The sequence below is a fragment of the Tiliqua scincoides genome, chromosome 5 (assembly GCF_035046505.1).
Source record: "Tiliqua scincoides isolate rTilSci1 chromosome 5, rTilSci1.hap2, whole genome shotgun sequence".
NCBI lineage: Eukaryota > Metazoa > Chordata > Lepidosauria > Squamata > Scincidae > Tiliqua > Tiliqua scincoides.
Genome location: NC_089825.1, coordinates 77,603,486 through 77,624,659, shown reverse-complemented (window position 1 = coordinate 77,624,659; position 21,174 = coordinate 77,603,486). Strand labels below are relative to the sequence as shown.

The window sequence follows — 21,174 nt, the reverse complement described above, 5'->3', positions numbered from 1 at the left end:
TCCAAGACTTTCCATATGCTTCTGGGATACACCATTATCTGCACCATCAGAGTTTCTCTTGTTTTAATTTTTCTCCCATGGACCTCTTTTTTTTCCCCTTAGGGTTATAGAGTGCCGGGAGGAGAACCGCATGTCAGCACAAAGCATCGCAATTGTGTTTGGTCCAACATTGCTGAAGCCGGAAGCAGAAGAAGGGAATATGACTGTACACATGGTTTTCCAGAACCAGATTGTGGAGCAAATTCTGAGCCAGTTCACCTACATATTCCCAGAGAGCTAAGCACTCCCAGAGGCCCAGAGGACTCTAGCTGAATGAAGAAGTGGCTTCAATGCAAGGGCAGGTCCCAGTGCTATTGGGAAGGTGGTGTTGCTGGACAGTGCCAAGGCTCAAGATGGGGAAAGAGGCAGATCGCCATCTGCCTATTCTGGATTCTGAATTCTGGATTCACTGCCTCTCTCTCCGGTGTTGGGGACCTGAAAAATGAAATTCTCTTGGAGAGGAAAAAGCCAGTTGTTTGACAAAGCATTCTGGGTCAGTGGTGTTCCAAAATCTTAGTTGCTATGGACAGCTACATTCTGGTATGGGCAGAGTTTGGGATAGGCTTTTGTGACCAAGGCTGTACCATTAAAAATATATCTCTTATTAAGTGCCATGGCTTTCTGCTAAGGAATTTTGGGAATTGTACTGTTGTTTGCATACTCGGATTTGTGAGTGCCAGTAAATGAACAAGGTATTGTTGTTTTTTTAAATACTTTTTAATTTTATTAAAAACAAACACAAAGCGCACACACACGTACACAAAAACAATTAAAAGAACATTACAAGTTGTATGGCAAATGTGGAGATCTCAAACAACATTTCTTATTCTACTACAAAATCATACAAAAAATCATCAAGCAGTCTACATCTATTATAAAATACATTTTCCACACAAATAGAAAAATTTTAAAAAACATAAAAGTTAACACCTATCTACAAATCAAATCCATAGATCACTTGGCCCACTTTCCCCTCAACGCACAGAAAGTCCATGAATGGTTTCCAATTGTCCATAAAAGATTTTACTGACTTGTCCTTAAGAAAAATTGTAAGTTTGTCCATTTCTGCCAAATCCAATACCTTTAACCACTACTTTTCCAATATGGGTATCTGTGGAACTTTCCAGTATTTGGCATACAATATTCTTAGTTTTCATATATAAAAACATAGTTTCATAGTCTTTCTGAATCGAGTCATCCAGTATTCCCAACAAAAAAGCTTCTGGTTTTGTTTGTAAATTTACCTTCAGTATCAACTGCATTTGCTAGTGTATCAAAGTCCATTTTTTTGTTTTTCTACAAGTCCACCGCATGTGATAGAACGTTCCTTCTTGTCTTTTACACTTCCAACATCTGTTCAGTACATTTTCATACACTTTTGCCAATCTACCTAGAGTCAAATACCATCTATACATCATCTTATAAAAGTTCTCTGTAAGGTTTACATTCAAAGTAAATTTCAATCTTTTAATTCACAAGCTCTCCCATTGCTCCATGGATATCTCATGACCATGAACAAGGTATTGCTAAAAGTACATCTCAATGATTGGTTTGAACAGGGGAAGACTTGCATTTGATGGATAACAGTACTTGTCCCCTATCCCTGCTCTAGCCCATTCCCTCATACCACCTGTTCATGCCCATATGCAACACACAAAATGCAAGATACTAATACAACCATTTTCAACCACTCTGCCTTGGCACACTAGTGTGCCACGAGTGGTCCACAGGTGTGCCACAGGAATTTGGGGAAAGATCATTTTAGTAGAGCCAATGGGGATGTGAGCCCCCCACTGGCAGCATGGTGTGCCTTGTCAATTGTCAAAATGGTGGTATTTGCCTGATGATGTGCCTTGACAATTTTAGTGCCTTGTCAGTGTGCCACGAGATGAAAAATGTTGAAAATCGCTGTGCTAATACATGAGCACAGTGGCATTAGAATTTTGCAGTAACAAAGAATTCAAACTGGTAAGTCAAAGAAAAGGCTGTTGGTGGCAAACCCATTAAAATATAATGCCTATGTATCTGATACTTGCTCCTAGGTGTGTGAGAGAGAAAGATTTAGTGAGGGAAGAGTAGCTTCTTGGTGGGCTTGTGTTAAAGTGAACAAGTAAATTCATTACCCTCCTCCTAATAGAGCAAGTAATAAAAGAAATGGCTTCAACATACTGCTGAGGTCAGTTTATTGAGTGATTCTGTTATTTGCAATTTGATCTGTTTCATCCACAATAAACTTCCTATATGCATACCACCTTCGCAAAGGAAATTGTATCTGCCCCCACCTGCCTGAGATGTGTGCATGTTTACCTAGGACCTGTCACCAGCTAGGGTTTCTTGCCATATGTCCACATGTTGCAATAGAAGGCTATGTGTACATGTGCACACTCATGCATTTATTGCATTTCCATGTGTTTGTGTGCACTTATTACGTGGGCAATGGTATTTGTCAGGCATGCATTGAGCCCATTTTGTACCAGGATATAGGGGAAAGTGCTTTATGTAAACTCATCGGTTTAGTCAAGAGACTTCAATTCATATGCATAGGGTAGGAATCTAAGCTAGAAGCTCGCATTATACATTATTATTGACAGTTTTTTGTGAGTTGGAAGTTTTTTTGGGGCTGTTTGGGAGGCTGTGTAAATTGCAGTGGCTCAGATTTTTTAGTTCCTTCTCCTACACTGCACTACTGTCCCAAAATTACAGCTCAGAGTTGTGCACAAACCAGCCTTTGGCAATAGTGCAATGTAAATTACTGATCAATGAAATCCAACACAGGTTTTGGAACTTACATGGGGCACGAGCATTTGGACATATTGCCTTTTTATGTGGTGTGTCTCCCCATATATGTTGTACATATATGTTGTACAGGAACAACAACTTTGCTTTCTGAAAAGGGAAATCCAGAAAGAGCCAAGTACTCTGTGGCTTTTGAAATTTGCATTTTCATGAGAAAAGACTGGATTTGGGGGCAGGCATTCTTCAGGGAAGTACTTCACATGGGGGAAGATACTCCAACTGATATGGCACATTTGTGACAGGTCTGAGATAGCACCAACCTACATCCTACTGAAGGATGGAGCAGAGAGTTTGTAGAAGGATCCTGCTTCTGTTGTGCTGCTCAATCCACAATTCAGACATTTGGTTTTGGGGGACATGCTTCAAAAAGGCTGATTTCATGGCACATGAACTTATCCTTTTGTTTCTGTACCCAGTGAAGTTGAGCAGGTACCTAGTAATGCACATTTAATGCCTGCATCAATATGTGTGGAAGGAGTGCTGCTCCATGCTCACCCCAAAGCCACAGCCACATATGCCTAGCCATTTCTTTGCAAATGGTACTTTCTTTTCCTGTACCTCCTGGTGTGTGTGTGTTGGGGGGGGGCAGTCGGTTGCCCTCTAGAACTCTGGTGGTTGGTGAATATGGAAGCCCCACACCCTTAACTAAATAGGATTACTTTCTTCTTTGCTAATAATCTAGTATAGAGGATAACAAACTCATTTCATAAAGTGGCTGAATAGCATTCATGGTGCCTGCTGAGGGCCAGAAGTGACATCATTAAGCAGGAAGTGTTGTCATTAAGCAGGTGAAGGCCAGAAATAAGAACCTTTGTTCTCACAAGAAACTTCTTGTTGGCATCCTTCAATCTTGGAAGACTATGGTGTCACGCTCTGAATGGTGGTTCTGGAACAGAGTGTCCTCTCCAGTGCGAGAAGCCTGGGTAAAGTAGGTATGGAGGATAGGCTGTTACCCATGCAGCAAATCCCCCCTCTCCACGTCGCTGAAATGGTCCAATGGAAAGGCAGAGGCCAATACGGTTGGTTCCAGCGGCATCGCAGGAGTTGCCAGAACATGACTGTGTTCAGCCATGAACTGCCTCAGGGACTCCGGCTCCGGATTTTGCTTCGAGGTTGACTCCTGAAGCCTTTTCCCTAACTGGATGTAGCCACAAGGCAGTGGAGGTTTGGAATCAGAGTTCTCCTTCTCTCAGATGAGCTGCCTTCCCAGGCTGACGAGTCCCATCTACCCAGTGGCTGTTTAGTCGCCTCTTACGACAAGTACAGCGGCAAATGACAGAAGAAGAAATGTGTAAATCCTGATCATATTTTCAAGTTATAAGACAGCCCAATTATTAGGATAGGAGACCAAATTATCACACAGGACTGCCCTTTCAGCAGCATCTGCCACAGCATCACTCTGTAGCTCATCAGCTGAGAGATGCTCTGTAAACTCAGTGGAAGCAGAACTGCTGAAAGGGCAACTCAGGGAGAGCTCAGTTATAATGGGGACTAGATAAAGAGCTTCTGGGGACTGCATCTGGCCTGCAGGCCTTTTGTTTGACACCCTGGTCTAGTACAAGCAGCTTTTGTTGTGCTCTTCCTAGGGTCTTGTCTTTAGGAATTTGCTGGGTGGCTATGCTTGGCCATTAATCTTCCACAGGAGGCAAAAGAGACTTAAGTGCTATTCATGATGAGACAGCTGACTGCTTCTAGTATGAATAGTCCCTAGAAGGAAAAATTGAATTCTGATCCTCTTTTCAGCTTCACCTACTGATTTTGCTGTTCTGTTTCCATCCCAGCTCTGGCCTAGTACAGGAATAATGCTCTCTTCTGCCCCTTTCTTTTAGCACAATATTAGAAAAAAAAATCCTAATGCCACTTATAAAATATACAGTATGCCTTGGACAAACCTCTCTCTGCAGAAAAGAGAAACCTGCTCCTTTTGTTCCTAAATACTTCCTTTTTTCTGCAAAGGATTTTTGAGCTGTCTAAAATATTGCTGCTGCAACAGTAATATGTATAAGAACTGGATTCAAATGTTTGGTAACTGAAAATTGCACATCTGCCCTGGGTTTTGTGAAAATACAGATTGAACCCTACTGCCACATGGTCTCCATGTGGTTTCATCTATATCTAACCAGTATATGTTAAAAAATCAGCGAACATTTTATGAAACTGCTTAACTAACTCTGGTTTGGCCCAAAAGAAAAAATTCTGCCGGAAGACCATTTGTGACCATTGATTTTTAAATAAAAAATAAACTTTGTGTTAATGTTTAATGGTGTATTTTTATGGATAGATAGCAGTATCACTTTTTAAAAATTATGCATGCATAGATGCATTCTGTATGTGGCACACAGTTTTGCTTTCTGTGTCACAGAATGTTTCTAGCAGTGAATTTAAGGCTGTAATTCTACACAATGACTTTGAAGTCCATTGGACAAAATGGGACTTGCTTTTAAGGCAATATGCACAGGATTGGGCCACTCAGTGTTAACCCTGCAATTGCAGAATTAAATTCCTATTTGCATGCAATTAGCTTGTGGGTTGCAGGCAGAGGTGGTACTGTGTGATATACTTCAAGCACTTTCCTCTGGAGGGAGAAGGGAGCTCAACATCCCAGCTGAACATGACCCCAACTTCAAATCCCCCTTTGCTTGGCCAACCCACTTTCTAATCTCTCCCCTGTCTGTTTGGCATCTGTTCAGTTTTATCCTGCTCAGGAATGCAGGCAGGACCAAGGAGCTGCAAGAGTTGGTGCTGGCGGCAGGCTAGAGGCCCATCCTAACGTAGGGGAAGGAAACCTCATAGGCAGACTCTGCAAGTGGGACACTCCAGTCCTCACCAAGTATTTCCAGGTAAATACAAAGCTGGCAAGGGAAGAAATATCTGTTTACGCCACTCACTGCTATCTTGTTTAAGCTTGGTTGGGTTGCTGGGGTAGTCTTTCATGTATGTTGGGGCATGTTTCCGATTTTGTTTTGTTCAAGATCTGCTGCCTTTTTTCACTGTGGGAAAGAGAAACAGCCGGAATTCAGTGATTAATCCTTTCTTTTAAAAAAAGAAAAGGAAAAAAACCAGGCATTCCTCAGGCTGTTGTTCTGAGGAGGCCACTGTTTGCTCCAAGGGTGCTCTTGCTAAGACCAAATTCCTCAGCAAGGAGGAGGTGGCAGCAGCCCCCGAAGCCAGCTTCTTTCCTTCCTTCTGTCCTTCCTATCTCACTTCCCATACCTTTTCTTCTGGAGAGTCTTTGGGGAAAGGAGTCTGCAGCTAGTAGGCTTGGTGCCTCCCTGGATTATTCTTGTTTTCATTCAATGCTGGAACTGCACCCGTGAGCAAAAGAGCAACCCTGAAGGCAAAAAGAATCATCCAGCACAGGCCATGTGTTTTCTGCAGCTGGGCTCCAACTTTGTTAGCAAGTTTGTACTTAGAACCGAGCACTCTGAAACCTCAAGTTTGTCAAAAGGTAGAGAGGATGTTGGTGGGTAAGGATTTCCAGATGGTCTGTAACATATTCCTTGCCCTCTGTCCATGACAAGCAAGTTTTTATATAGGCTGCATCATTCACTTTTCCTGGTTCAGAATCCAAGGTAACACAAGAGTTTCATTTATTGAATATATTCAGGGTATAAACAGTTTGGGCTGTTTCAGGTGGATTTATATATGCTCCCCCTGAAGGACCATGTGCTGGTTAATCTGCTCCTATTGCTAGAGGTCTAAGCGGCCTTGGTGCCCAGAGCATATTCCACAGTACCAGCTATGCAGAGCTGTTCCAAAACCTCCTGATCCCTGAGATAGCATGCTAAATGCTGCCCTTCTTACCTGATGATGTGCCAACCTCCTATTCTCCAGGGTCAGCATTCCCCTTCACATTCCTCTTTCTTTTCCAAGCCAGGGGCAGTGGAAGGAGGAGAAGCAGCAGTGGAGACAAGGTAGACAGTGGTTAGTGCCACACTTACCAATCTGCTACCTGAGGCAACAGCTTCAGTTGGCCTCATTATGGACCAGACCTTCCATATGGTAAAAGCCTGGTCATAAGTCATTAATGCCTTTGTACCATCCAGTTTGGCTTACAGTCTTGCATTATGTAGGACTGCCCCGAAGCTGGTTTAGAAACCGCAGTTAAGATGGAACACAGCTATTAGATTACTTACAGGGATTGGGCATCTTGCTGGTCTAGAAGCAGCTACACTGGCACCCCAATCCATTTTTGAGCCTATGTCAAGGAATTGGTCTTTATTCTTTAAAACTCAAAATGGCTTGGAGTTAGCCTACCTTAAGAATTGTCTTCTCCCACACAAGCCTACCCACCTGCAAAAATAATTCTCAGAAGCTCTTCTTTGTTTCCCCACACCTCCAGATATTAAGCAAGTGGGAGCTGTAACAGGGCTTTCTTGATGGTGGTGTCACAGGCCAGCCCAGGATCTACTGGCACCTTAGGTGGTGTGCCAAATGCTGCCCCTTTCCTGTCATTTAGAGATGTCCTGGCCTCTACTTCTTCCACTCTCTGAACTAAAAAATGTAGTGGAGGGATGGCATAGAAGAAGAAGTCTGGAGAAGAGAAGAGTGGTGGGCTAGCATGCTTCCTCTACTACTGTACCCCCTTGCTTTCATGTCAGGGAGTGGAAGGTAGAGGAGCAATGTACGTGAGTGGGTAGATAGAAATGGGCACGCTGCTGCCAGAAATGATAGCCTTTCTCAACTTCATGGCTGCCTGCTCCTGCCTTGCCTGACTCTGGAATGTCTTCGCCAAGAAGGCTTGCCTAGCAGAGTCTGATGCCTTTGGGGTACCAGGTGATTTGTATCCTGCCTGACCTTTTACACATTCTGTGCTTACATTGTTTTAATCAATGTCCAGGGCTGGACTTACCAGCCCCAGAGAGCAGCCTGCCCAGAAAGCCCAGGGCCAGGTACATGCTGGGAAGGGCTGGGAAGGCCTCAGGCAGGGCAGGGGCTATCAGCCCAGTTGAGCAGAGTGCACCTGCCTGCATGGCAAGTACCTGCAGGAGCCTGCCTGTTTTCTGGAAGAGGAAGCATAGGACCAGGCAAGGAGGGTGGAACCAGGAAGGTGAGAGGAACAGCCAAGGCCAGGAGAATATAAGGAGTGGGCCAGGGATGGGAATGGGCTGGCTGAGAGCTGGAGACTGACTGAAAGAGAGGCTCCAGAGCCCTAGGAGGCTGGAAAAGGCTCAGAGGCTGAGTAGGGTGCCTTGCTTTAAGGCCCAGGGGAAGACGAGGAAGACAAACCAGGTGGGCCTGGCCTGGGCAGCCCTATGTAGACTTATGAGCCAATACTAGAGGACCTCTCCCTCTTGGGACCCCTGACAATCAAACTCTTATGATCTCTCTGCTGCTCATGTTTCTATGTTGCATTTTATATATTTTTTCTGAGAGGATTAAAGGGTGACTTGGATTTTTTTTAAAATCAACTCAACTTTTTTAAAAACAACTCAAGTCAATACTGTACTGTTGCATATCTGGTAACATACTGCCCTCCTTATTTAATGCTGTAACTGTAAGGAAGGAATGACTGCCTTCTCCCTCCTGGGGGATTATCCCATGTGCTGCTTTCCACAAGCAGCTGACTGGCCAGGCTTACTGGTTGTCTGGGCGGCCTAAGGAAACAATTTCACTCCTCTGCGCTGTTTGCTTTGGGTTGGGATGTTGGGGGGTAAAGGTCACCCGCACCACCACCGCTGTTCACCTGATGGTTGCACTTGCACGGAAGTCTCAGCTGCTGCTGTGTTCCTGAGGAGGCCAGGTGAGATGCTTTCTTACCATTCAGAAGTACAGTTTTCCCCACCTGCACGGCTTGCTCAATGTACTCAATGTACCCTCGCTGGTTCTGTGTTGCAGTGATTAAGCAAGCAACCAAGGCTGGTTGCCTTGTCCAAGTCTGTGGTAGAGCCCCTTAGCATCGTGTTCATGCTGTATGACAGCAGCCAGCTGAAACACAGCTGACATTTAGCAGCCTGTTTAGGGATCCCTTAATACCCAATGTCAGCTCTGTTGGCTTGCTCTTGTGCCTTGAACAGCCACTGGCTTTTCCCCCACTGTGGAAGTAAATTGTCTGCTCATGTCTGGACATCAAGCTGCTCTCTAAAAGCACAGCTTCAGAGACTGTCAAAAGTTGGCCACCTTTAGATGGCATTTCTAAAAGGTGTGTCAAAAGGAAAAAAGAATTGGGATTCTCGAAGACTCAGCCTGCTGTATGTAAATCTATGCTCCTTATTATGTGCTGCTTATACAATCGGAACTAGGTCTCTTGTTCACAGCTTGTTTGCAAGACCTTTGGTCAGAACTTGGATCTGACTTGTTGTGTAGTCATGGTTTTTTTCTTTTTATTTTCCTTCACCTAGTTTTGGCCCGAGAAGTTCAGATCCTTCAAGCCTTCTTTATGTCGGCTGCCCCACTAAGTGCTTAGTTTGGTAGTAGGTGAAAGCCGTGGCAATAGGGGCTGGTCAGCTTTGCAAGCTAATTGCAAAGAATCTGGGCAGTGTTGCAAAATGTAAGCAAATGTATTTATTTAATGAATTTGTACATTTCGGGGGGTTAAAAAAATAGGGCAATTTACATGATGTTGAAAATAACATTAAATATAATATTGTATAATAATGTACTGTCGATGTTTGATATTAACAATAAAACATAACACAGCAGTTAAACAGCATAAAAGTAACATAATAGAATTAAAATACATATTTAAAAGAAAATATGAATTTTAAAAAGGCCTAAAAAGATAGGACTGATGTTCAAATAGGTCTAAGTAGACAATTTGTTATCAAGGAGTGGACCAGTTGAGCCTGTGTCTTGGGCCCACTTCACAAGATGGTATTTAACTCTGACAACAGAGAGCTTCTTGAATTTGCTATATTTGGAAGGGGGAACAGTGGGAAACCCCCTTCTCTCAAATACTCTGTCTCTGAATCATGCCTTACAAGAGGTTCTTGGCAGTGAGCTATTTTGAGGAAGAATGGTGAATGGAAGTTGAAAGATTGAACAGAGGGTAGATGTAAAATAATGGTCTGTTGCCCGTGTACAGACCAATGTCTTAGAGCCCAATGTCTTGGAGACCAATGTCTCCAATGTCTTAGAGCCAGCTGTAATTGGTGTAAGGCAATAGAGGGGAAATAGTAGGCTATGGTTGGCTGTTAATTGACCTCCAACTAATTTCTGGTGAACCACTTACTGGTTGTTGGTTGCAGGGACTCCTGCAAAGAATATTGGATTACATGGCCCTTGATGTGGTCCAGCAGAATTGTTCTGAAGCAAGCCTGCTTCCTCAGAATCCCTTAATTACAAACTAGTTATGCCTCAACTTGGTTTCATTCCAGGTGGAAGGACTTCAGAAGTGACCCAAAGTGGCTTGCTTTTTCATTGCCCTCTTCCCTGAGGGCACAACAGGGCTGATATGGAGACAGTTGTGATTGTGGCCATTGGGGTACTGGCAACCATCTTCCTGGCTTCCTTTGTGGCCCTCGTCATGGTGTGCAGGCAACGTTACTGCCGACCTAAGGACTTCTTGAGCCATTACGATACCAGGTGAGCACAATCCTTGACTTTCAAAAAAGAAATGGATAGATGCCAATCACATTCTTCAGCCTTGAATCCCAAATATGTTGCAGCAAGGCAAAACAACAACAACAACAACTCTGCATCATTGCAAATATTTTGCATATTTTCAGAGGCTCTCTTTACCCTGAGAGAAGGATTGTGAAGTAAGCTCAAGGATCTGACAATGATAATTGACAACAATTGATAAATCACAGTGAAATGTTCTGGAGCTAAGCCATCAAAGAGAGTGCTGGTGTGGAGCCAAGCTGGTGGTGGAAAGACATTTGGATGTCAAATTATCTCACATTTACCAGATTTTGCTTGTTTCTGTGCATGCACCCTTGCCTTACGCACCTTGGTTTAAGAATGGGATTTGAAACTAAGGAGTTGTGGGAAAAAAGAACATCATTGAGAACCACAGTCTGTGCTAATATACAACTCAATACAAGATAATGCATTTGTGGTGCTGAACATTTTGCATATCCTTTCCCAAAGCATCCCAAATTGCTGGAAAGGGTGTGGAAATATATACACTTATGGTACCAATCAGACCTGGCCCAAGAGCTCCTGGCACTTGAGACAGCTTGCCAAATGCTGCCCCTCTTTACCTGGTGATGCACTGTCAGACTTTGCTCCTCCTGCTCCCTGAATGGGAAAAAAAAGAGGGAGATAGAGCAGAAGATGAAGTATGGAGAAGAGAGTGGTAGGCAAGAGCATTGGAGATACTCTAGTCCACCAGTCTACTCTCCTCCACCCTTCCTTTTCTGGTCTGTCCCTCTCTTTTTCCATTCCAAGGAGCAAGTGGAGGGACAGCAGCAGTGGAGTTGAGTGAGTGGAAACTTCTGTCTTGCCTTGAGGATCTGCTTGGTTATCTTCTCATGGCAAAGATTGCCTGGAAATGTAATTAACAACAGGTAGGCTCGCTCTCTCATAAGGACTGGATGAGAGACAAAGATCGTGCACGAATTCACACGGCATATAAAAGAGGCCAAAAATCGAAGTAGGGGAGAAAGAATTTTGACTTTTTAAAACTGCGTCAGGAAAACCTCTACTATAAGGAGGAAAAGTTATAACAGATTAAGCAAAACCACCATGATTTCAAACTGTTTTATATTTGGGTTGCCACCTTTTTTACTGGCCTCTGCTTTTGTGCCTTTAACAGGAGCTTGGTCTACAAATATCAGCAGGCAAAGATGCTTATTATCTCCATGTCCTGAACAGTCTTGACATGCAGATCAAGCTGACGTGAAAGACGCAAGAGCTTGCTTGACCATATTTTCTTCTGGTTAGCTGGCAGCTCTCTTTGATTTTGATAACTGAAGTTTATTGAGCTTGTTTGAAGTCCAAATGACCTAAGTAGGGCTGTCATGTCAGAAAATGCTGACCTACCTCAGATCCCTTTGTTTTCCCCCACCAGGCCTATTGTTGACCTAATTGGCACAATGGAGACACAGTCTGAACCTTCAGAACTGGAGCTAGATGATGTCGTAATAACAAACCCACATATTGAAGCAATCCTGGAGAATGAAGACTGGATCGAAGATGCTTCGTAAGTCATGCAGTGAAAGTTCTCAGAGTTTTCTTATCCTTTTGTTAGCAATAATGGGAGAGGTGATTGAACTGCCACCAATGTGCTAATAAAACAGCACAAGAATATAGTCCATGATTTGTCTAATTCTCTTTAAGGGCTTGGTTCTGGGGCACTACACTCAATTGGCTTTGAGGGCCAGGTTCCCCACTCAGCAGATGCTCAAGGGCCACCCCCAAAGCTATTGGCTAAGCTGCTGTGATGTCATCAAATGTTAATTGAATGCCCTTTGGGAAGATAAAGCAGGGTATAAATTTTAATAAATAAATAAAATAATTTACATACTGACTGCTCAGGTGGAAAGTTTTGGAGTAGAATATCACACGGAACCCTAGGGACAATTGAAGCTGTGAATTCTTAACAAGGAGGTTGAAATGCAATATATTTTTACAATTTATAAGTGGATTGTATAGGAAGTGGAGGGTCCCTCACCAAAGACTACTGAAAAAACTCCACTGTCAGGGAATTAGAGGACAGGTCCTCTCATGGATTGAGAACTGGTTGGAGGCCAGGAAGCAGAGAGTGGGTGTCAATGGGCAATTTTCACAATGGAGAGAGGTGAAAAGCGGTGTGCCCCAAGGATCTGTCCTGGGACCGGTGCTTTTCAACCTCTTCATAAATGACCTGGAGACAGGGGTGAGCAGTGAGGTGGCTAAGTTTGCAGATGACACCAAACTTTTCTGTGTGGTGAAGACCAGAAGTGATTGTGAGGAGCTCCAGAAAGATCTCTCCAGACTGGCAGAATGGGCAGCAAAATGGCAGATGCGCTTCAATGTCAGTAAGTGTAAAGTCATGCACATTGGGGCAAAAAATCAAAACTTTAGATATAGGCTGATGGGTTCTGAGCTGTCTGTGACAGATCAGATCTTGGAGTGGTGGTGGACAGGTCGATGAAAGTGTCGACCCAATGTGCGGCGGCAGTGAAGAAGGCCAATTCTATGCTTGGGATCATTAGGAAGGGTATTGAGAACAAAACGGCTAGTATTATAATGCCGTTGTACAAATCGATGGTAAGGCCACACCTGGAGTATTGTGTCCAGTTCTGGTTGCCGCATCTCAAAAAAGACATAGTGGAAATGGAAAAGGTGCAAAAGAGAGCGACTAAGATGATTACGGGGCTGGGGCACCTTCCTTATGAGGAAAGGCTACGGCGTTTGGGCCTCTTCAGCCTAGAAAAGAGACGCCTGAGGGGGGACATGATTGAGACATACAAAATTATGCAGGGGATGGACAGAGTGGATAGGGAGATGCTCTTTACACTCTCACATAATACCAGAACCAGGGGACATCCACTAAAATTGAGTGTTGGGTGGGTTAGGATAGACAAAAGGAAATATTTCTTTACTCAGTGTGTGGTCGGTCTGTGGAACTCCTTGCCACAGGATGTGGTGCTGTTGTCTAGCCTAGATGCCTTTAAAAGGGGATTGGACAAGTTTCTGGAGGAAAAATCCATTACGAGTTACAAGCCATGATGTGTATGCGCAACCTCCTGATTTTAGAAATGGGTTACGTCAGAATGCCAGATGCAAGGGAGGGCACCAGGATGAGGTCTCTTGTTATCTGGTGTGCTCCCTGTGGCATTTGGTGGGCCGCTGTGAGATACAGGAAGCTGGACTAGATGGGCCTATGGCCTGATCCAGCGGGGCTGTTCCTATGTTCTTATGTTCTTATGAGGGGTGGTGCCAAAGGAAGGCATGGATGAGTCAGTAGTGTCTGCTTAAAATGCCACATTACTTCTCTAACCTGGCACCCTTTTCTCTTTCTTTCTTCCTTCAGGGGCCTGGTTTCCCATTGCATTGCCATCCTGAAGGTAAGTTCCTGTTTTTTGTAAATCACAATGTGAGTATCCTATGCCCTAAAGAGGCGCTTCCTAGAAGATGCAGTAATCTGTACATAATAAATAGTGTATTTAAGCAGCTATGGAGGTCAAACAGCAAGCAACACTGACTCCATTTTTCCTTTGAACAGATCTGCCATACTCTCACGGAAAAGCTTGTTGCCATGACGATGGGGTCAGGTGCCCAAATGAAGTCTCCAGCAAGCCTGAGTGATATCATTGTGGTTGCCAAGCGAATCAGTCCCAGGTGAGGGTTATCAGGGGCTGATGCCAAACTGATGAGAGACGTGATAGGGGTGGGTTCCATCCAGCAAAGGGAATATGTTGAACTGAGATACCATTCACTTAGGGGAGAGTAAATCATACATAAATAATAAATTTGATGCTAACGTCTCACTAACAGAAATGTCAGGTTGCTTCCACACCATCCCTTTTTCTCTGAAATGGCCACTTTTTTGTTCACTTACTTTTTACAGAGCTTCTATGAGTTATCAGAACCACATAGGTCCAGGTAGTTGTCTGATCTTAGCAGTCCAGTGTGTTTTGTGGTCCTTTCCTGGATTTTTCCAGACTTACTTGTGGTAACTTTATTTATTTTGAACTAAACACAATTACAGCTCTGGCCTGCCCAGTGTTGATAAGTAAAGCACTGTTTAGAGTTTTCAGGTCTCCCTGCATTCTCTCAATCACATTCTCTCAATCTATTGTATTACTCTCTGTTGATCTGAGCTAGGGGATTAATTGACCCTTTCTGAACTGCCCAATCTCAGTTTTGTGGGGGGTCAATTACTGGTATCCTCTCCATTTTTCTTGTTATTTGTGAGTAATAGAAACTGAGATGGGGCAATTCAGAGAGTCTATTCAAGGGCCAATTACTCATGAATCCTCTGGTCAGGATCAAAAGAAAGCAATATAAAGGGCTCTTGGCCCGTGGCTCTTAGCCTGGGGCTCGTGCCCGGAAGATCTGCTGCCATCTTGAACAGTGGTCCAATCAACAGTCGTCGGAGATTCTCCCCTTTTTGTTTGAGGCTGGGGAGAGTGGAGCAGCCGAGGATCTGCCTGCAGGCCAGTATCAGAAGGTGGGCCTCGCCACATGTCTGTTCTCTCGGGAGGGAGCTCAGGGGAGGGGAAGGGTGCCACTATCAAGAGTGTGACGGGCCAGGGGAGATATGGTGGTGGGGGTCGGACAGGCCGTTACAGGAGAAGGAGAGTTCATCGTAGGCAGATCATCTCCCCTTCTGGTCCTTCCCCCAATTCTCGGATACTTGGTGGTCCTGGCGGTGAGTCCCTGGATCTGAAGCTGCTGCTTTTGAATGCCAGGTCGGTGAATAACAAGACCTGTATCATCCGGGATGTGATCCTGGATGAGAAAGCTGACCTGGTATGCATTACGGAGACCTGGTTGGACGGGGAGGGAGGCGTTAGTCTCTCTGAACTGTGTCCGCCAGGTTTCCAGGTGTTGCAGCAGCCAAGATTGCAGGGACAGGGAGGGGGAGTTGCAATGGTCTATTGTGAGTCCATCTCCCTTACCAGGTGCCTTGTCCAGCAGTCTCCTAGGTTCGAGTGCTTGCATGTGGTGTTGAGAGGGCCGGACAGGATTGGGATTCTGTTGGTGTACCACCCGCCCTGCTGCCCAACAGTCTCCCTACCTGAGCTGACTGGGGTGATCTCGGGGGTGGCATTGAAGGCCCCCCGCCTGTTAGTGCTAGGGGACTTCAATGTTCATGCGGAGGCCCCTGTGGCAGGTGCAGCTCAGGATTTCATGGCTGCCATGACAACCATGGGCCTGTCCCAGAAGATCTGGGCCCCAACACATACAGCAGGACACGTGTTGGACCTGGTGTTTACAGCTGGGCATGGGGGCAATGATCTGGAGGTAGTGGAGATCAACATCACTCCATTGTCATGGACAGATCACTTCCTGGTAGGGTATAGGCTTGTTGCGACTTCCTACCTCCGCAGAGGAGGGGGACCGTTTTCTATGGTCCGCCCCTGGAGGCTAATGGATCCTGAAGGCTTCCTGAGGGCCCTGGGGGACTTTCCCACTGCCAAGACTGGCGCCTCATCTGTGACCCTGGTCGACCTCTGGAATGGGGAAATGTCCAGGGCAGTGGATGAGATTGCTCCGGAGCGACCTCTGCCACGCTGCAGACTCGGAGCGGCTCCTTGGTTTACTGAGGAGCTGCGAATGATGAAGCGGCAGGGCAGGCATCTAGAGCAACGGTGGCAGAAAACTCGTGATGAATCCAATCGGACATGGAGTAGAGCTCATTATAGAGCCTACTCCGTGGCGGTGGTAGCAGCGAAGAGATCGTTCTTCTCTGCTACCATTGCGTCTGCTGATAGCCGTCCGGCAGAGCTGTTCCGTGTGGTGCAGGGCCTCCTTCATCAGGCCCCTTCGGTAGTCCAGGAGGAATACACAGTCAGCAGCTGTGACGTGTTTGCCCAACACTTTGCAGATAAAATCGATCGTATTCGTCGCGACTTGGATGCCACATTGACAATGTCTGATGATGTCCCCTTGGCAACTGCTTGTCCAGTATTGTGGGTTTCTTTTCAGCTTGTGCAGCCTGAGGATGTGGACAGACTCCTTTGGAGTGTGAGGCCGTCTGTCTGCCTGTTTGACCCTTGCCCAGCTTGGCTGATTAGAGCAGCCCGGGGGGGGGGGGGAACTGGCTGAGTGGACGGGGAGGGTGGTCAACTCTTCTTTGATGGAGGGGACGTTGCCGCTCGCCTTGAAGCGGGCGGTGGTTCGCCCCCTCCTGGAGAAGCCCTCCCTGGATTCCACTGTGTTGAATAACTATCGGCCAGTCTCCAACATCCCGTTTCTGGGCAAGTAATTGAGCGGGTGGTGGCGGCCCAACTCCAGAGGGTCTTGGATGAAGCGGATTATCTGGATCCTTTTCAATCTGGTTTCAGACCGGGCTTTGGGACGGAAACTGCCTTGGTCGCCTTGGTGGATGACCTACGCCGGGGACTGGACAGGGGGAGTGCGTCCCTGTTGGTCCTGCTGGACCTCTCGGCGGCTTTCGATACCATCGACCATGGTATCCTTCTGGGCCGATTGGCCGAGTTGGGAGTTGGAGGCACTGTTTTGCAGTGGTTCCGCTCCTACTTGGAGGGTCGGTCCCAGATGGTGGTGCTGGGGGATGCCTGTTCGACACCCTGGCCCTTGAGGTGCGGGGTGCCGCAGGGTTCAATTCTGTCCCCCATGCTATTTAATATCTACATGAAACCGCTGGGAGAGGTCATCCGGGGGTTTGGAGTGAGGTGTCATCAATATGCTGATGACACCCAGCTCTATCTCTCCTTTCCTCCAGACTCCAGGGTGGCGGTTGAGGGCCTGGAGCGCTGTCTGGAAGCAGTGAGTATCTGGATGGGGGCTAACAAGCTGAAATTAAATCTGGATAAGACAGAGGCTCTCCTGGTTCAGAAATCCTCGATGCAGGTGCTGGATTATCAGCTTGCTCTGAATGGGGTTGCACTCCCTCTGAAGGAGCAGGTTTGCAGCTTGGGGGTCCTCCTGGACTTGCAGCTGCTCCTGGATTCCCAGGTGGCGGCTGTGGCTGGGGGGCCTTTGCTCAGCTTCGGCTGGTGCGCCAGCTGCGACCGTACTTGGATCGTGCAGACCTGGCCACGGTGATCCATGCCACGGTGACATCAAGGTTAGATTATTGTAACGCGCTCTATGTGGGGCTGCCCCTGAAGACGGTTCGGAAACTACCATTAGTACAGAATGCGGCGGCCCGTGTGGTCACCGGAGCCAGGCGGTTTGACTCTGTCAGTCCGCTTCTCCGGGGGCTACATTGGCTGCCCATTCGTTTCTGGGCCCAATTCAAGGTGCTGGTTTTGACCTTTAAAGCCCTATACTGCTCTGGGCCAGGATATCTTAGAGACCGCCTACTCCTGTACAATCCAGCCCGTCCTCTCAGGTCATCAGAGAAGGCCTTTTTGCAAGTGCCGCCACCCAAGGAGGTCTGGGGGGCGGCTGCAAGAAATAGGGCCTTCTCGGTAGTGGCACCAACGCTATGGAACTCCCTTCCCCTTGATTTGAGAATGGCTCCCTCTCTTGAGAGTTTTCGGCGAGGCCTGAAAACACTGTTGTTTAAACAAGCCTTCTTAACATTTCTGGCCTTCTTAACATTTTTATACATCTTTTAGTTTTTTACAGGCTTGATTCCTCGGTGACTTTTATTCTGTCTTTTAATCTGACTACTGTTTTTATGGCCTCTGTAATGTGTTTTTTAAATGTTTTTATCTGCTATGTATTAATGTTTTTAAAATCTGTTTTTTTAAATATGTTGTTAGCCGCCCTGTTAGCCTCCCGTTAGGGAGAAGGGCGGGATAAAAATAAAGTTTTATTATTATTATTAATATAATGGGCCAAAGCTGCTAGCAGTATATTCATTTGATTTGCCAGAGATCTTTGTTGGCTGGGACTTTGTTTGAGAATAAATATTATAGGAGGAGCTTGGCCACAGGGAAGGGCACTGCTAGTTAATGTAGTACTATATTAAGGTAGCAAGTGGAACCTTCATTTTTACTTTCTCTTCCAGGTAGAAAAAAAAAATACTTCAATAGTTAAAGGCTCTAGTGTGGAAGTAACCACTGTTATAATACTTCTGCAGTAGACAATTGAATTTGCATACACATTTAGCCAAACAGACCTTCACCTCTTTCCTCTTTTATATTTAGCAAAAGAAAAGTTCAAGGCAACACAGCTGGCTCATGTTTGGGTTTGGGGTTTGTTTTTTACTATGAATTAAAATTCTGCTCCTCTTCTTCCCACATGTTGTAGAACAACATAATAGTAGCACATGAAATGATCAAGAATGCGCTGAGATCTTGCTTTCTTGTTGTCATGTTTAATGTCTGATAGTCTTTGACTGCTTTTCCTTTAGAACTGTGTCTGTCCATGCTCTGTGAGTCTAGTGCCTTGGCATGCAAGGGAAAGAGCCAACCAGCAAGCTATTAAGTGTCCTCTGTCCATCTCCTCCAACAGTGCAGGCAGTGCCACTCTTGTTCTCTCTCTTGAACACTGACATAGCTGTGGCAGACACCCTTAAAATTCCAGCACCCCAGATGGTTCCCTAGTTCATCTTTATGGATCGGCTAGTTCTGAGTGGCAGTCTGGAATGCAAACTGAATTTGGCACAATGTATCATGCAACATTTGTACAAAACAAAAGTACAAATCAATGGTAAGGCTACACCTGGAGTATTGTGTCCAGTTCTGGTCGCCACATCTCAAAAAGGATATAGTGGAGATGGAAAAGGTGCAGAAGAGAGCAACCAAAATGATTACTGGGCTGGGGCACCTTCCCTATGAGGAAAGGCTACAGCATTTGGACCTGTTCAGTCTAGAAAAGAGGCGCCTGAGGGGGGACATGACTGAGACATACTAAATCATGCAGGGGATGGACAGAGTAGATATAGAGACGCTCTTTTCCTTCTCACAAAACACCAGAACCAGGGGACATCCACAAAAATTGAGTATTGGGAAAGTTAGAACAGACAGAAGAAAATATTTCTTTACCCAGTGTGTAATTAGTTTGTGGAACTCTTTGCCACAAGAAGTAGTTATGGCACCTTGCCTGGATGCCTTTAAGAGGGGATTGGATAAATTTCTGGAGGAGAAGTTCGTTATGGGTTACAAGTCATAGTAGGTATGTGCAAGCTCTTGGTTTTAGAGGCAGGCTGCCTCTGATTGCCAGATGCAGGGGAGAAAACCAGGCCACAGGTTGTGTCTGTTGTCTTGTGAGCTCCCTCAGGCATTTGGTGGGCCACTGTGAGATATAGGAAGATGACTAGATAGGCCCGTGACCTGATCCAGCAGGGCTATTCTTATGTTCTTAACATAAAGTGGAGTGCCTCTTGCACATTCTCTCTCTCTCTCTCTCTCTCTAGTCACCTGCCTTAATCCTATATTCACCCAACATTTGAAATTAGAAAGCACCATCAAGCCATTTAATTTGCGTACTGCATTTCTGTTTCCATGACATTCAAAAATGGTTTACAACAAATCTGAAAAACAAGAATATGTTACTTTAAAAGATCTTTACCCTGCCTTTCAACTCTAAATAGAGGCACCCAAAACAGTTTACACACAAACAATTAAAAAATAAATAAAATCACCTTAACACAAAAGCCACCAACCTGTACTAACACAAGGAATAGCTAACATAATTAATAGCAAGAAACAACCCTCTTTCCACCAAAGCCTCTAATGTTTTTTTCCTCCCAGGGTGGATGATGTGGTCCGATCCATGTACCCACCACTGGATCCCAAGCTTTTGGATGCCAGGTGAGTAGGCTACTTTGGTTAGATGGGTTGCTGATGGACTGCCCAAGTGGATGCTGGGAACTCAATATGACTCCCAGACGTGGTTGTACATTCAGGCAGCCTTGAGCCACTGTCATGCCAAAAGTAACTGCAATTTAAAAGTGTGATTTTCTAAACTCAAATTCTTTGCTTAGCATGAGAAGGCCAAAAGTGAAGAGTGCATGTTCCTCTTTGGAAAGAGTTACATATTCTTACTCCTGAGCAGTTTGTTCATGGAAAAAGTTAATGCCTGCTTTTTGCAAGGAGTCTCTTTAGAAAGCACTTGCTGGGGGAACTCTGCTCCACAATCTGTTGCATTGTGATTGTGTTGCTTGAAAGCTTGGCCAGGATGCTTGATGTGATGCCCAATTTGGGAACCCCTGGTGTATGGGGTGGGAACACATGGGAGGGGTGCGTGTTCACCCCCATTCTAATCAACCTGAGCCTTCCTTTGTAGGACCACAGCATTGCTGCTCTCGGTGAGCCATTTGGTCTTGATTACCCGGAATGCCTGCCACTCACCCAGCCACATGGACTGGATCGACCAATCACTGTCTGCAGCAGAAGAGCACATGGCTGTGCTGCGCGAGGCAGCCCTTGCCTCGGAACCGGAGCGTGTTGCATCCAACACTGAGGGCTTCCTACAGGAGCAGTCTGCAATCTGAGAGAAATCTAAGGCCTGGAGCTCATCTAATAAACTGCTTTCCATCACCTCTTCCCTACCCTCAACCAGTATCACTGTCAGAAGTACAAAATACCACCTGTAGCCTAGTTTTGCCCTTTAGTTAATATCTCAGAGCTACTGAGCTGACTCTCCACTCTGTTGCTGCTTTGCTCTAACTCTCCTGCATGTGGAATAGCAACACTGAGACAACTAAAACTCTGGGGGTGGGGTGGGGAGGGGAAGTGTGGCTGGGGCTGATGATTTGCAATGAGGAGAATTACTTCAGTAGTGGTATAAAAAAAGACCAGACAAAAGTGTGGTCTTGAATTCTGAAAATCATATGCATAAGTTTTCTTTAGGTGAGCCTAAAGCTTAGGGGACATGCTGAATGGC

At 45.5% G+C, this 21,174-nt stretch overlaps 2 protein-coding genes across 3 annotated transcripts in view; both read left to right on the top strand.

Moving 5' to 3' along the window:
- ARHGAP27 (Rho GTPase activating protein 27) overlaps nt 1-2,287 on the top strand; it is a 54,975-nt gene extending 52,688 nt beyond the window's left edge. For both annotated transcript variants that reach the window (XM_066627219.1, XM_066627220.1), the window contains one exon: nt 103-2,287. In XM_066627219.1, coding sequence (XP_066483316.1) covers nt 103-280 — 178 coding nt within the window. In that variant the 3' untranslated portion in view covers nt 281-2,287. The remainder of the gene's footprint in view (nt 1-102) is intronic.
- Nucleotides 2,288-10,228: 7,941 nt separating this feature from the next.
- Nucleotides 10,229-20,782, top strand: TMEM98 (transmembrane protein 98). The gene is made up of 6 exons (XM_066631151.1): nt 10,229-10,359; nt 11,789-11,920; nt 13,736-13,769; nt 13,928-14,043; nt 20,040-20,099; nt 20,575-20,782. Exons 1-6 carry the CDS (start codon nt 10,229-10,231, stop codon nt 20,780-20,782), a joined length of 681 nt encoding a protein of 226 aa, XP_066487248.1.
- Nucleotides 20,783-21,174: the final 392 nt, after the last annotated feature.